General features: G+C 46.1%; 1 protein-coding gene across 2 annotated transcripts in view; it reads right to left on the bottom strand.

Moving 5' to 3' along the window:
* Positions 1-14014, bottom strand: part of ASAP3 (ArfGAP with SH3 domain, ankyrin repeat and PH domain 3) — a 70491-nt gene that overhangs the window by 30397 nt on the left and 26080 nt on the right. For both annotated transcript variants that reach the window (XM_081015731.1, XM_081015732.1), the window contains exons 4-6: positions 7879-7953; positions 1652-1701; positions 184-310 (exon numbers count right to left, since the gene is read on the bottom strand). In XM_081015731.1, coding sequence (XP_080871857.1) covers positions 184-310; positions 1652-1701; positions 7879-7953 — 252 coding nt within the window. The remainder of the gene's footprint in view (positions 1-183; positions 311-1651; positions 1702-7878; positions 7954-14014) is intronic.

Below are 14014 nucleotides of genomic sequence, written 5' to 3'. Positions count from 1 at the left end.
TATCAAATAAGTTTCCCAGAGTTTTTAGGTTTGAGCCAAAGGGCCTAAGTAGCTGCTGAGGGCCAGTTAACCCCAAGCACCTATGCAGCTATGCCCACACAGGGCCCAGCCAAGGCTTTGCTGTCAGGGTCAGGCATCCAGTCCTCGGAGGAATAAACACCATCATTTTCAGGGAGTTCCTACCTCACACATCTGAAGCTGGAAAGTGCGGCGCTCCTTCTGCAGGTCCTCGGCGATTTCTGCAGCCGATGGTTCGGCCTGAATGACTCCAGATATCTTGGCTCGCTCCTTCTCCTTTTCCATCTTTGCTCTAGGGGAATGAGGAATGCCAAAGATAATGCAACAGCTACAACTCCCATCAGCCTTGATCACTGGCTGTGCTGACTGGGGTGCTGATGGGAGTTGGAGTCCAACAACATCTGGAGGGACACAGGTTCCCTATCCCCAACCACACCCATGGTTTAGAGACGATGGCGACTGTGTATGAGCCTGCGACAGCCACCAGCCTAGATGTACTAGGAGCCAGTGTGCCTCTGAATGCCAGATGCTGGGGAGAATGCAACTGGGGAGAGCACCGTTGCACCCAATGCCCTGCTTGTGGGCTTCCCATTGGCGCATCCAGTTTGGCCACTATGAGAGCAAGATGCTGAACTAGATGGGTCTTTGGCCTGATCCAGCAGGCCTCTTCTTATGTTCTAACACAACTCACAGCCTTTCCTGTTAAGGCAGGCTGCACTATATATTATATGTCTAATTACATAATAGTAATTATTTCTAAATTGGCACCCATACATACAAATTAGAGCATGCAATTCTATGCAGGCATGTGTCTTCTATCCTTTTTACCTTGGTGGTGCATAAGTGGTGATCCTACTGCAGTTGTATTCATACAGGCTGCAAGCAAGCAGCTACATGGCAGCAGAAAATTGTCACGTGTTAAGTAGGGGTGTTTTTTAAAATTCACCCATGGTATGCAACTGCTGTGGCCCATTTAGTTACCTCTGGGACCAATGCAACAACTAAACACTTTTCTGTTTATTTTATTGGGGGGGGGGGGAGACCCTGCAGAAATATAATGGAGATCAGAGCAAGAAACATAAGAGTCAAACTACTGGTCCATTTAGCTCAGTATTACCCATGGAGAAACCAGCTTTCCAGATGTTGCTAGACTACAACTCCCAACAGCCCCTTGCAGATCTCATCCTCCTCTCCAAGTCGAATCTGGAGGCTTCAGAGGACCTAGAACTGTCTTGCCCAACCTGGTGTCCCCAAACAGTCTCACCAGCCCTAGCCAGCAAGGACGATGGTTAATGGGGATGGGTGTTGTGGTTTAATAGCATGTGAAGGGTCCACAGGTCCACCTCTGATTTATGCTGACAAATAGCAGCTATTCAAGATATCAGAAAACAGTGTTTTCCAGTCCCTCCTGGAGAACACCATGAATTGAACCTGAGGACCTTCTGCTGGCAAGCTACAGGTTCTAGCACAGCCACCAGAATGGTACTGGACAGCACAGCAGCAAAAATAAATAAATAGTCATCTCATTGGCTGACGCCAGCTCCATCACCTCCCATGCCGCTGAACCCACAACAAAACACCTTTGTTTGAGAGGAGATGGGGAAATGAGCCAGAGGCAGCAGGGGTTACTTACACTTTGGTCTCATAATCCTTCCAGGCCTTTTCAATCTGCTTCTTGGAATCCTGCCAAGCAAGAGGGGGGCAGAGTTAGAAGGGGAGTCCCCAAGGTGGAGTGGGGGGAGAGAGAGATGGGACGAGGGGGCAGCCACCCCCTACCGAGCCACCAAAACCTTTCCTCCTGCCAATGCCAGGAAAGCAGAACATATTGATTACAGCAAGGAGAAGTTGCTAGCTGTTAAGCCGTCTCAACAGAAGCATTCCCCAGGCCAGAGGCTGAAAAATCCAAGTCTTCGCTTCTCTGCACTTCAATTGATTTCTGGACCGTAGGGCCATTTGGCCATGGGACAGAAAGGGCATCTGTTCAGCAGGCCTGGAGCCAGAATTCTGCTATGGGGAGTGGATGTGGGGAGAGTGCTAAGGGATTCTTGTAAGAGCTTAGTAAAACAAAAGTCTGGGTTTGTTTATTTTTTTAATGCCTCAAGCGCCTAAGCATCATTCCCTAACGCCAGTGCCTTTTGCATTCATTGCTCGGAACCAAGCTGGTTTCTTACTTGGCAACTGTGCAGAAAACAGCCTGGGTGTTTGTTTGTTCATACATACATAGTCAAGCTCAATTTTTCAAGTGGAGATAGAATCACAGAATCATAGAACTGTAGAGTTGGAAGGGACCCTGAGGATCATCTAGTCCAACCCCCTGCAGTGCAGGAATAGGCAGCTGCCCCATACAGGGATCGAACCTGCAACCTTTGCTCACCACGCTCAAACCAGCTGAGCTATCCAGGCTTCTTTGTCAACATAGCACCAGTCATGCAAAAGAGGAAAGTAAAAGCAAGTTTGAGGCTGGACCATTAGGGCAAGTGGAGAACCGCCCCCCAACTTCAGTCCACCTTCAGTCAGCACCCAACTTCCTGCTTTCTTCCTCACAACCAATCCAGAGGGTCGCTCCAGTTCCCAGAGTTCCCCGTGAAGAGGGATTGGTTGTTAAACCACTCTGGGAATTGCAACTCTAGAAGGAGGAAAGGGGTTTTCCCTAACAACTCCCTGCACCCTTGAGAAACTACAGCTCTCAGAATTCTTTGGGGGGCAAGCCGTGACCATTTATAAAGTGGTATCAAAGTGCTTCAAATGTATGGTGTGAAAGAGGTGTGAAGTAGCCAGCGGCGTAGCGTGGGTTGTCAGCACCCGGGGCAAGGCAAGTAATTTGCGCCCCCTAACCCCTAACCTGCCGCCGCTGCCAGCTTCATCTTGCTGCTGCCTGGTCTGGTCTGGTGTGGTTCTCTCCCGCGCTCAGCGCTGCGCTGGGCGGCCGCTGCACTGTCCCTCCCCCAGATAGTCCCTCGCTCTCTCTCCGCACCGCACGCCTGGCACCCACCCCCTCCACAGTGGGCGGCGACCCAGCGGCTCGGATCGGATTCGCACAGCCAGCACTGCAGTGAGAGAGAGTGAGTGAGCCAGGTAGGGGCAGAGAGCTGCGAGTGCGAGCGCGCCCCCCCAGATGTTGCGCCCGGTGCGGCCGGCCCCCCCTGCACCCCCCACGCTACGCCACTGGAAGTAGCTAGCCTACCTCAATAGGGAAGGACAAGAGGGGAAAGCTCAAGGGTTCCCTGTGCAGGAGAAGGGAAAAGGCAGGAGTCAAGGAGATTTACGGCGTATCTGCAGTTGCAGCCTCTGGCTTGCTATTTCAACAAACACCCCACGCCTTCAGGGTTGCACCACAGACCAGGACTTGATGACGTCACTCTGCTCTGAGCCCAGGTGTCAAAGGAAAAGGCTGCTGAACTGGATCCCAGGGTGTGATGTGAAGGGAAAAGGAGCTCAAGGTGGCATGCGTGGTTCTTCCCCTCATATAATCTCCACAGCAACCCTGTGGGGTAGGTTAGACTTAGAGGCAGTGACTGGCCACCCGGTGAGCTTTATGGCTGAGTGGAGATTTGCACCCAGGTCTTTCATGTCAGAGTCTAACACACCACCGCAGTGGTATAGATTTGGGGCAGTGGGGAGGGAGAGGAAAAGAAAACTAGATTCTGGTGGGAGGAGCTTCCCCTTGCATGCATGAGCAAATTGTATTTCAGAGGGGGGCAGGATCTCACCCCTGACATGCACAGAGCATCACTACCACCCTATGAGCTGCATTGGTAGGCAGACCCACAGAAGGACCACTATGCTACAAACAATATCAAAAGCAACACGATGGCCAGAAACAATTACAATGTGAAAAACTTTATGGACTAATTCAAAACATCAAAACTAACAAACTGAAGTCTCTGAAAGTCCTTAAATGAATCATGGTGGCAGACTTTACCCAGCGGAGAGCAAGCTGTGAAGTTTTGTATAATCAGCAAATGTCCAATTCCGATGTCCAACTCTGAACTCTGCTGAACAGTGTTTCCAGATAACAACTACTGTTTCGTTGAATTCTTCATCAGCCAATGAGTTCAACACTCGTGAGTAGAAAGATATGTAATTTCTTCATTAACCAATCTTTTTTTGAATAGATATAATATACATGAGAATGAAAAATACTCTGGAACAGTGCTCATGCGATTATTTAGTCAGTAGCAACCAACTGCGCTGAGCTGTTAAGAGGGAGGGGTTGTAAAAGCCAAACACACCATTTCTTCCCCAATAAAAAACGTGGCACAGTCTACTACACAGAAATGTATAGCATAAAGCTGACTTTCCAGTCTTGCCAGTTTCCCCTGGACCAGGCATCTGGGGAGAATACACCAGGAAACAAGGCTTAGGAAGGGAAGGACAAACATAGCAGGATTCCCCACTCAAAAGTTCTAGCATGCGGCCGATATACGGTGCTTGCTGGAGCACCTACTTTACATGCAGAAGGTCCCATGTTCAGCTCCTGGAATCTCCTGGTAGGGCCAGGAGTGCCCCCATCTAAGACCCTGGAGAGCCACTGCCAGCCATTGTAGACAATGCCAAGGCAGATGGTTTGACCAGGCATAAGGCAGCTTCATGAGTGAGGAGGAATTAAAGAACCTCTTAATGAGGGTGAAAGAGGAGAGCACAAAATATGGTCTGAAGCTCAACATCAAAAAAACTAAGATCATGGCCACTGGTCCCATCACCTCCTGGCAAATAGAAGGGGAAGAAATGGAGGCAGTGAGAGATTTTACTTTCTTGGGCTCCATGATCACAGCAGATGGTGACAGCAGTCAAGAAATTAAAAGACGCCTGCTCCTTGGGAGAAAGGCGATGGCAAACCTAACAGCATCTTAAAAAGCAGAGGCATCACCTTGCCAACAAAGGTCCGTATAGTAAAAGCTATGGTTTTCCCAGTAGTGATGTGTGGAAGTGAAAGCTGGACCATAAAGAAGGCTGATCGTCGAAGAATTGATGCTTTTGAATTATGGTGCTGGAGGAGACTCTTGAGAGTCCCATGGACTGCAAGAAGATCAAACCTATCCATTCTAAAGGAAATCAGCCCAGAGTGCTCACTAGAAGGACAGATTGTGAAGCTGAGGCTCCAATACTTTGGCCACCTCATGAGAAGAGAAGACTCCCTGGAAAAGACCCTGATGTTGGGAAAGATGGAGGGCACAAGGAGAAGGGGACGACAGAGGACGAGATGGTTGGACAGTGTTCTCAAAGCTACCAGCATGAGTTTGACCAAACTGCAGGAGGCAGTGGAAGACAGGAGTGCCTGGCGTGCTCTGGTCCATGGGGTCACGAAGAGTCAGACACGATTAAATGACTAAACAACAAGGCAGCTTCCTGTGTTCCATGGCCCAAGCCACAGAGAACTATTGTTCTGTGACCTGGGCAAGGGTGCCTTGCAAGGGTGCAATCAGCAAACTGCTAAAATGAGCTTTCATCAAAAGAAAACGAAAAGCAGCAAGTTTCTGGTGCTCATGAGTCTATGCCCAAAGGCTGGTAAAATCCCAGAATGGGGTTGAGGAAAGGAAGAGAGGGAGATGGAGCCATCCCTCCTCTGCCTGCCTGCTCACTTCCTTGCAATTACTGATGTCCACATTTTTTGAGGGGGTGCTGTGGGTATCACTGGGACATTTCACTTCCTCCTCCTCCTCCCGCCTGTCCCTACTGAGAGATGGAAAGCGAGAAAGTGACACTTTCCTGGCACCGATCCAGATTACAAAATACTGTGCTAATATCCTAAGAAATATATTGTATAGGTATGGAGCCACGTAAATGGAATTTAAATATGAATTCAGGAGATCTAGGCTCTCCACAGCTACTGTGGACACCGGCAGCTGGCTCCTCTGCACAGTTATGCAGAAGAAAGTCCCGTCCAGCTCAGTTGGCGAATGCTCCCAATAAAATATGCATACGTGTGCAATTCCACTGTACCCTAATGATATACTATTATGAGGTTTAGCTGAATATGCTAAATTTATTACCAATCTTTCATTACATCACAGAAACATTTTCTGATACAGTCTTCCCCTAAAAAAAATAAAAATAAAAAAGCAGCATGCCCTGGGTTTTCTGCATAATATAATGTCTACTTGCTAGCAGGGTGGGCTAAGCGGTCCAATTCAAGGCAGGGCTACTGCAGTGCACCCCAAGTGCGGCTTCCCTTGTACAAAATGCTGCACCATGATTGCTGGCATGAGCGAGAGTCATCATATTGCACGTTGTTGTTGTTGTTGTTGTTGTTTAGTCGTTTAGTCGTGTCCGACTCTTCGTGACCCCATGGACCGGAGCATGCCAGGCACTCCTGTCTTCCACGGCCTCCCGCAGTTTGGCCAAACTCATGCTGGTAGCTTCGAGAACACTGTCCAACCATCTCGTCCTCTGTCGTCCGCTTCTCCTTGTGCCCTCCATCTTTCCCAACATCAGGGTCTTTTCCAGGGAGTCTTCTCTTCTCATGAGGTGGCCAAAGTATTGGAGCCTCAGCTTCACAATCTGTCCTTCTAGTGAGCACTCAAGGCCGATTTCCTTAAGAATGAATATGTTTGATCTTCTTGCAGTCCATGGGACTCTCAAGGACTCAAGCATATTGCACATCCATGCTCAAAAATCTGCACTGGCTGCCTATTTGCTATTGGGCTGAGTTCAAGGTATCAAGCACTTAACGGCTTGGGACCAGATTACTTAAGGGATCGCCTTATCCCATACGTGCTGACTCAATTCCTCCAGTTTGCAGAATTTTCTGCAGATTGCACTTCTTGCAATCTTGCACTTCTGCAAGTGTCTTGCCATGTTCATTCTGTGTTTGAAAGGAGCCGTTCCTTTAGCGTGGCAACAGCCTATACTTTGGAACTCCCCGCCTGCTAATATTGGGCAAGGACGATCACTGTACAGTTTTAGACACCTGCTGAAAACTTTGGTTACATCTGCCCTTAAATTTGTTTTAGATGTTTGTGGTTTCTTGGTTTTAGGAATTTTTAAACAGTTTTTAAGATGTTTTAAATAAGTCTATTTCATTTTTGTATTTTTCTTTTTTAATCACAGAAGCGTTAGCCACCCTAGGATCTTTTGTAAATAAGAGAGGGGTATAAATGCAATATACTAAATCAGTAAATTGCATCCCGATTCGTTTAATTACACAGACGCTACATCATAAGTCTGTTTTGAGCATTTCCTTTTTCTTAAGGATGAAAGAAAAGACCACATTTAAACTGCACACATTTTGCAGGTGCTTTTTATGTGATATTTCCATTCTTCAGTGCGTTTGTCAAGACACTGGCACAACAGAACAAGCAATGTGTTGGGACATCAAACCATGGGCCCAGGCACCTCTGTCTGGACACATCTCATGGAACTTTGGAGTGTCAGGCATAGCCCTATTGGCTTTAGCCCAAACGTAGCAGAGTTTTCCTGCACAGCAAAGAAGCTAGTTGCGGCAGTAATGACTAGTCAGCTAGACTCAGCATAACTATTTACAGGATTTATTAAAAGGAAAAATAAAACCAGCAGAGTTTCTGCATACAAATAAAAGCAAAATAAATCCTTTCTTTCTCTCTCTCTCTCATAACCATACACAGCACTTCTACTCCTAACACACCTCACATCAAACTGTGCTAGCCATCCCTAGATAACAGAGTTGAGTGCTGGTCGTTAACCAATCAGAGTAAGTAGTTTCTAGGTCAAGCAGACCTGGGCTTTCTGCCAAGAGTAAATTGACACTGCCTTGAGTTAATTGTCTGAAGCCAGAATCTGCAAGTTTCCCATGAGAATCAATTAACAGAAACTGAACAACATCTTCCCCAACTACACCCTTGAGCACACACCATGCATACGCACTTTTTAAAGGACACCTACCAGCCGGCTATCTTTAAGTTGCCCTTTCAGCAAGCTGTCCAGAGGAAAGGAGACAATATTGTTGAGATTCTGCACCTGGAAGAGCCACAAATAAAAACATAGGCAGCCATTAGTGTTCAGCTAGGCAGGGCTTTTTACCCAATGCATTTTTATTTCAGCTTCTAACACAGACGTGGGAACCAAATCTCGGTCAAAAGCTGAAGCAAAAGTTTAATCAAGCTCGTGCCATTATTTTTAAACACCCCCCCCACACACAGGGCCTTTTTTTCTTTTCTTTTCTTTTTGCTATATATGGGTTTTTAGATCAGTTTTGGTAAGAAAACCTCCCAGCTTCCCCCAAGGAATTCCAAGAACTGTATTTGGAAGAAAAACCCAGACTCCTTTGTTGGATTCTGAAGCTGCGCTCAGTGAATGAATGTTCGCAGTTTAAGTTCACAAAGTCCTTCAGGTCTTAAAAGGAATGGGTGAGGGGGTGGGTGGGTGTCATGCTGTGTACAGCACCATCTCTGCACACTGGCCTCACCCACCCACAGCTGGCAGTCATGCGCAGGGGCCCTGTGCACTTCAATGTGCATGTGTGTCAAATGGCTCCATGCCACTCCCTTCATGTGCAGAAGTTCTACAAGCGTACATCAGTATGTGCAGGAGGCCCCTTCACGCCAACGCCAAACATTGCTGGGAGAGATAAATAACTCCCTGCGCCCGACACATTCCCTCAGTGAATGCCCTATATGCAGAGCTACACACATGCAGGCTTATCATCTGATGTGGAACGTATGCGCCCTTTATTGATTTGTTACACTTACATACCACTTTTTCCTCAAGGTGGTGTACATAACTCTTCTCCCCACAACAACCCTGTGAGGGAGGTTAGGCTGAGGTTAGGCTGAGGGATAGTGACTGGCCCAAGGTCACCCAGAGAGCCTCATGGCTGAGCGGGGATTCAAATCCTGGCCTCCCAGGTCCTAGTCCAACACTCTAACTGGTATGCCACACTGGCTCTGAAGTTCCAACTATTGTACAGCAGGGCTGGATAACCTGCAGCCCTCCAGGTGTCATTGGGACTCCAATCCCCATCAGCCCCAGCCAGCATGGCGACTGGCAAAGCATGATGGGAGTCCAACAATATCCAGAAGGCCATGGCTCCCCATCTCTGTCACAGAGTGTGGTCCGACGTGCATATCTAGGCATCCCTTTTAGCCCTCACAGCTAACAGGAGTTGGGGCCTGCAGGGCACAGGGACATCAGAGAAGATGCACGGTCCCATTATTCCCTCCAAAGCATGCAGCAAATGTGCCAGAGGTGGGAACATTTTACAGCCTGGGTCACATGACCTTCTGGGCAGTCTCCCAGTGTTATGTACTGAAGTTCTCACCCTGGGCCAGCAGGGGGATACTGTAGATAGTTATGCAAATAAGGGATCAAAAGTGACGTTCAGTGATTGGATAGTTTTAGAAAGTTGTTACAGTAACGTTGTATTGGAGCTCTATATAAGCAGGCTGACTGAACCCCTCAGTTCAGTTCTGTTCTGGCCTGTGAATAAACAAGAGCTGTTTGAAGAATCGCTGTGTCGTCTGATATGTTCACCCACAACTTAACACCCAGAAGCCACATGATAGCGGTGGCTGGGGCCAGAAACAAAAGCAGGCAGAGCAACGAATTTTTAAAAATTACTTTTGTACGCTAGGCTAGTTCTTTCACACCGTTGCACACCTCTCTGTCCTCCATCCAGGCAAGCAAAAGGCATTATCGGAGTCCAAGGGCACATTCCCATGTGGGGCAAAAGATTCCTGCATTGCAGGGGGTTGGACTAAATGACCTTTGGGGTCCCCCTTCCAAGCCTAAAATTCTATGCTTCTGTTATTCCAGTCAAGCAAATGCACTCAACCAGGTGTGAATCAGGGCTGGTGGGGGCACAGCTTGGGCAGATGGGGTGTGGCTGGGGAACATGTGTGGCACAAGATGGGGCAGGGGGTGAGGGCCCCCCAAAAACCAAAGAGCTTACACCCCTATTTCCCGCCTGTATTGCTGGAATCCTGTCATTAACACTTGTTCTTTTCAGAGATCTTAGCATGTGAGACACAGCATGCATAACTAGAAATATGCTTTGCCCTTCTGTGCCACCCCCCTGATTTTTTCTCACTGCCTGGTGGGGTTTGTGTCTGGGGTTCCCCAACCCTGCTATCTGCAGAGGCAGGTCCAGAAAGGGAATCTTATTTATTGGACCATGCAAGCCTCACTCCAACTAAGATAAATATTGTTTCCTGCTCTTCTTCCCCCACCCCTCAAGCAGAACATATTTGGGATGGCATGCAGAAATGGAAACAGTGGCAAAGGTGGGGGGGGGGGAGAGACTGGAGATGCTAAACCTCCTCCATTTGTCCTATGGCAAGAGAAGCCTCTCCCTGTGCAGGATACTCCAGGGCAGCCTCAGTTGGCTGCAAGGCACAAAAATGTCTGGTCTGCCCACAAGCCACATCTACTCCTCCACTGCCACAAAACCCACAGGCAAGTCAGCCCTTTCTCCCCGCCTTGCAAAAGCCACAACCCACAGCAGGAAAGCGGATGGGGGGAGTCAGGTGAGAGACTCACATGGCCAAAACCGTAACATGACCAGAGGCAAAAGAAACAAGCCTGGTTCAGTTGGGGACCTGACAGCCTACAGGACTACCTCCCAAGCATCCAAAAAGTCAGTCTGAGAGTATTTAGAAAAGGATGCTATGATTACTAAGACCCAGCATGGGTTTCTCCAAAATATTCATGCCAGACCAATCTGATTTCCATTTTTGATGAAATTACAAACTTACATTTTTGATGAAATTACAAAATTACAAAGGCCGCAGAAGACAGAATCAGAATTCAAAATGACCTTAACAGATTGGAGAACTGGGTGCAAGCTAACAAAATGAATTTCAATGGGGACAAACATAAGGTTTTGCACTTAGGCAGGAAGGAACCAGATGCACAGATATAGGATGGGGGACACCTGGCTTACTAGCAGTACATGTGAAAAGGATCTAGGGGTCTTGGTTAACATGAGTCAACAGTGGGATGCAGCAGCAAAAAGAAAGAAAGAAAAGCTAATGCTATTCTAGGCTGCATCAACAGAAGTATAGTGTCCAGATCAAGGGAAGTAATAGTACTACTCTATTCTTCCTTAACCAAACCACATTTGGAATACTATGTCCAATTCTGGGCACCACAATTTAAGTAGAATGTTGATAAGCTGGAACGTGTGCAGAGGAGGTTAACCAAGATGGTGAAGGGTCTGGAAACTAAGCCTTATGAGGAGTGCTTGAAGGAGCTGGATATGTTTAGCCTGGAAAAGAGGAGACTGAGAAGAGATATGACAGCCATCTTCAGATATCTTAAGGGCTGTCACATGGAGGAGGGAGCATGCTTGTTTTCACCTGCTCTGGAGAATAGGACTTGAACCAATGGCTTCAAGTTGCACGAAAGGAGATTCCGACTAAATATTCAGAAAACATTTCTGACAGTAAGAGCTGTTCAGCAGTGGAACAGACTCCCACGAGAGGTCCTTCCTTGGAGATTTTTAAGCCGAGGTTGGATGGCCCTCTGTCATGGATGCTTCACCTGAGGTTCCTGCATTGCAGGGAGTTGGAATAGATGACCCTTGGGGTCCCTTTCCAACTCTAAGTTTCTATGATTCTAAGTCTCAGACCAACCTCTCTTGGGAGGGAAAACAAGGAGAGAAGAAAATAAAGAAAACCCACCCTGCAAGTTTTATGTGGCTGTGCTGAAGAACCTACACATGAAACCAAGTCAGTGCCACCCACTGACATGCTGACTCAGAATAAGCAAAATGGAACCACGGCTGTAGATTGTGATCAAGTACAGATGTGCTACAGGCACAGCTGAAGAAACCACAGCACAGCTCCGAAGAGCATAGGCCTTCTGATCGGCAGGCTTGTCACAAAAGGAATGTTTTTAGCAAGCACCAAAAAAGAGCTGCACTAACTGCAGCTTCTGGATCAAGTGGCAGGAACTGGGACAGAGCAACACATCTGATTATATCACTATTGTAATGAGTATTTTATGTATGTAGCTTAGAGGTTTCGAGAATTAAGTGGTATATAAATAATAATATATATATGTTGTGATTTCACAGTATGAAAACCACTTAGAGCATAACACAAAAAAGGAAATTAAGATGAGCCTGCTGGATCAGGCCAATGGGCCACCTAACTCTTTTTTTTTTTTAAATAATATTTATTGTAGTTTCACAAAGAAAGAATCACATTAATAAAAAAGAAAAATTTAAGAATAAAAAGAAAAATACAAAATACAAAAGGAAAAAAGATAAAACAAAGTAAAAAGAAAAAACAGTTAAAAAAAACTCAGTCTTTTCATGACTTCTTTTACATTTACTTGTTTCCCGGACCTCCTCATACCTCCCTCTTTTGTATTCCAATTCAGTTTGTTAATCCAGCAATTTCTTTCCCTCTTTTTTAATGGGCCACCTAACTCAAGATCCTCTTCTCACAGTGACCGACCAGAGTGGGTGGTATATCAATAAATCGTCTGAAACTGATTTTAAGTTCACACCGATGGAAGTGAAAGCTCTGAAAAGGCTCAATATGGAGGCCAAATGGCCGAAATATTGGGAAATTTTGGAACAAGAAGGAGACAAATTGAAATTACAGAGTTTCGAGAAACTAAAAAACAAAGTGAGAGATTGGCTTCATTATTATCAGATAATGGAGGCATATAATTTGGATAAGAAAATTGGCTTCCAGGTGGAAAAATCAAAACTAGAAACAGAACTGTTAGAACCCAAAACTAAGAATTTGTCAAGAATATATAACTTGCTGTTGAAATGGAATACTCAGGATGAAACGGTGAAATCTGCTATGATTAAATGGGCACAAGACGTAGGACATAATATTATGTTTGCTGACTGGGAACAGTTATGGACCACAGGTATGAAGTTTACGGCATGTAATGCCCTAAGAGAGAATATTATGAAAATGATATACAGGTGGTACATGACCCCAGTCAAGCTTGCAAAAATCTATCACTTGCCCAATAATAAATGCTGGAAATGTAAAGAAACTGAAGGTACATTCTTTCACCTTTGGTGGACGTGCCCAAGGATTAAGGCTTTCTGGGAAATGATATATAATGAACTGAAAAAGGTATTTAAATATACCTTCCTGAAGAAACCAGAGGCCTTTCTTCTGGGCATTGTCGGCCAATTGGTGCCAAAGAAGGACAGAACTTTTTTTATGTATGCTACAACAGCAGCAAGAATACTTATTGCAAAGTATTGGAAGACACAAGATCTACCCACTTTGGAAGAATGGCAGATGAAGGTGATGGACTATATGGAATTGGCAGAAATGACTGGCAGAATCCGAGACCAGGGGGAAGAGTCGGTGGAAGAAGATTGGAAGAAATTTAAAGACTATTTACAGAAATATTGTAAAATTAATGAATGATAGAATGATGTTGGATAGTAATTAAGCGGTTTCTAGCTGTAATGCTTTAAGAGAATATTTAAAAAAGGGTTATAAAATGGGTTAAAATCTAATGGTAAGGATTTGCTGAACCAATAAATTGAAGTGGAATACAAAAAAGGGAGGTATGAGGAGGTCCGGGAAACAAGCTAAAGGAAAATAAGTAACTGAAAATATGTGTGTTTTTAACTGTTTTTATTTTGTATTTTTCTCTTTTCCTTTTCATTTCTACTGTAATATTTTTAAAAAACCTTAATAAATATCTTATAAAAAAAAGAAGAAGAAGAGCATAGGAATCGGCCTTATACTGCCTGCAAATGCAGATGCTCCACCACTGAGCTATGGCCCTTCCTGGACTATCGGGTGCTCAGCTTGTTTCGGTGAACCTTGCAGAACAGTATTCCTAGTGAGGCATCCTCCTCCGCTGCCCCCAAGGGTGGGCAGCTAGGTTAGGGAGTGCAGGGCAGGCTCTGTAACCTCCAGGACCTTGCTGCCACTCCCTGACAACCAGCATTTCTGGCTGCCTCAATTCTGCTTCATGGTAGGACCAGTCTTGTTCAAAGAACTTTACAGAAGGCAACAGCCACTCCTGTGACATCACCGTTTTGCATCAGCATGCTGGGTCTGCCTAAGGCAGGAGTAGTCATAGGATGGCCACA

This window comes from Podarcis pityusensis (assembly GCF_964106645.2).
Source record: "Podarcis pityusensis genome assembly, chromosome: 8".
Classification (NCBI taxonomy): domain Eukaryota; kingdom Metazoa; phylum Chordata; class Lepidosauria; order Squamata; family Lacertidae; genus Podarcis; species Podarcis pityusensis.
Note: the sequence above shows the minus strand (reverse complement) of the source record. Positions and strands in the feature narration are given on the sequence as shown.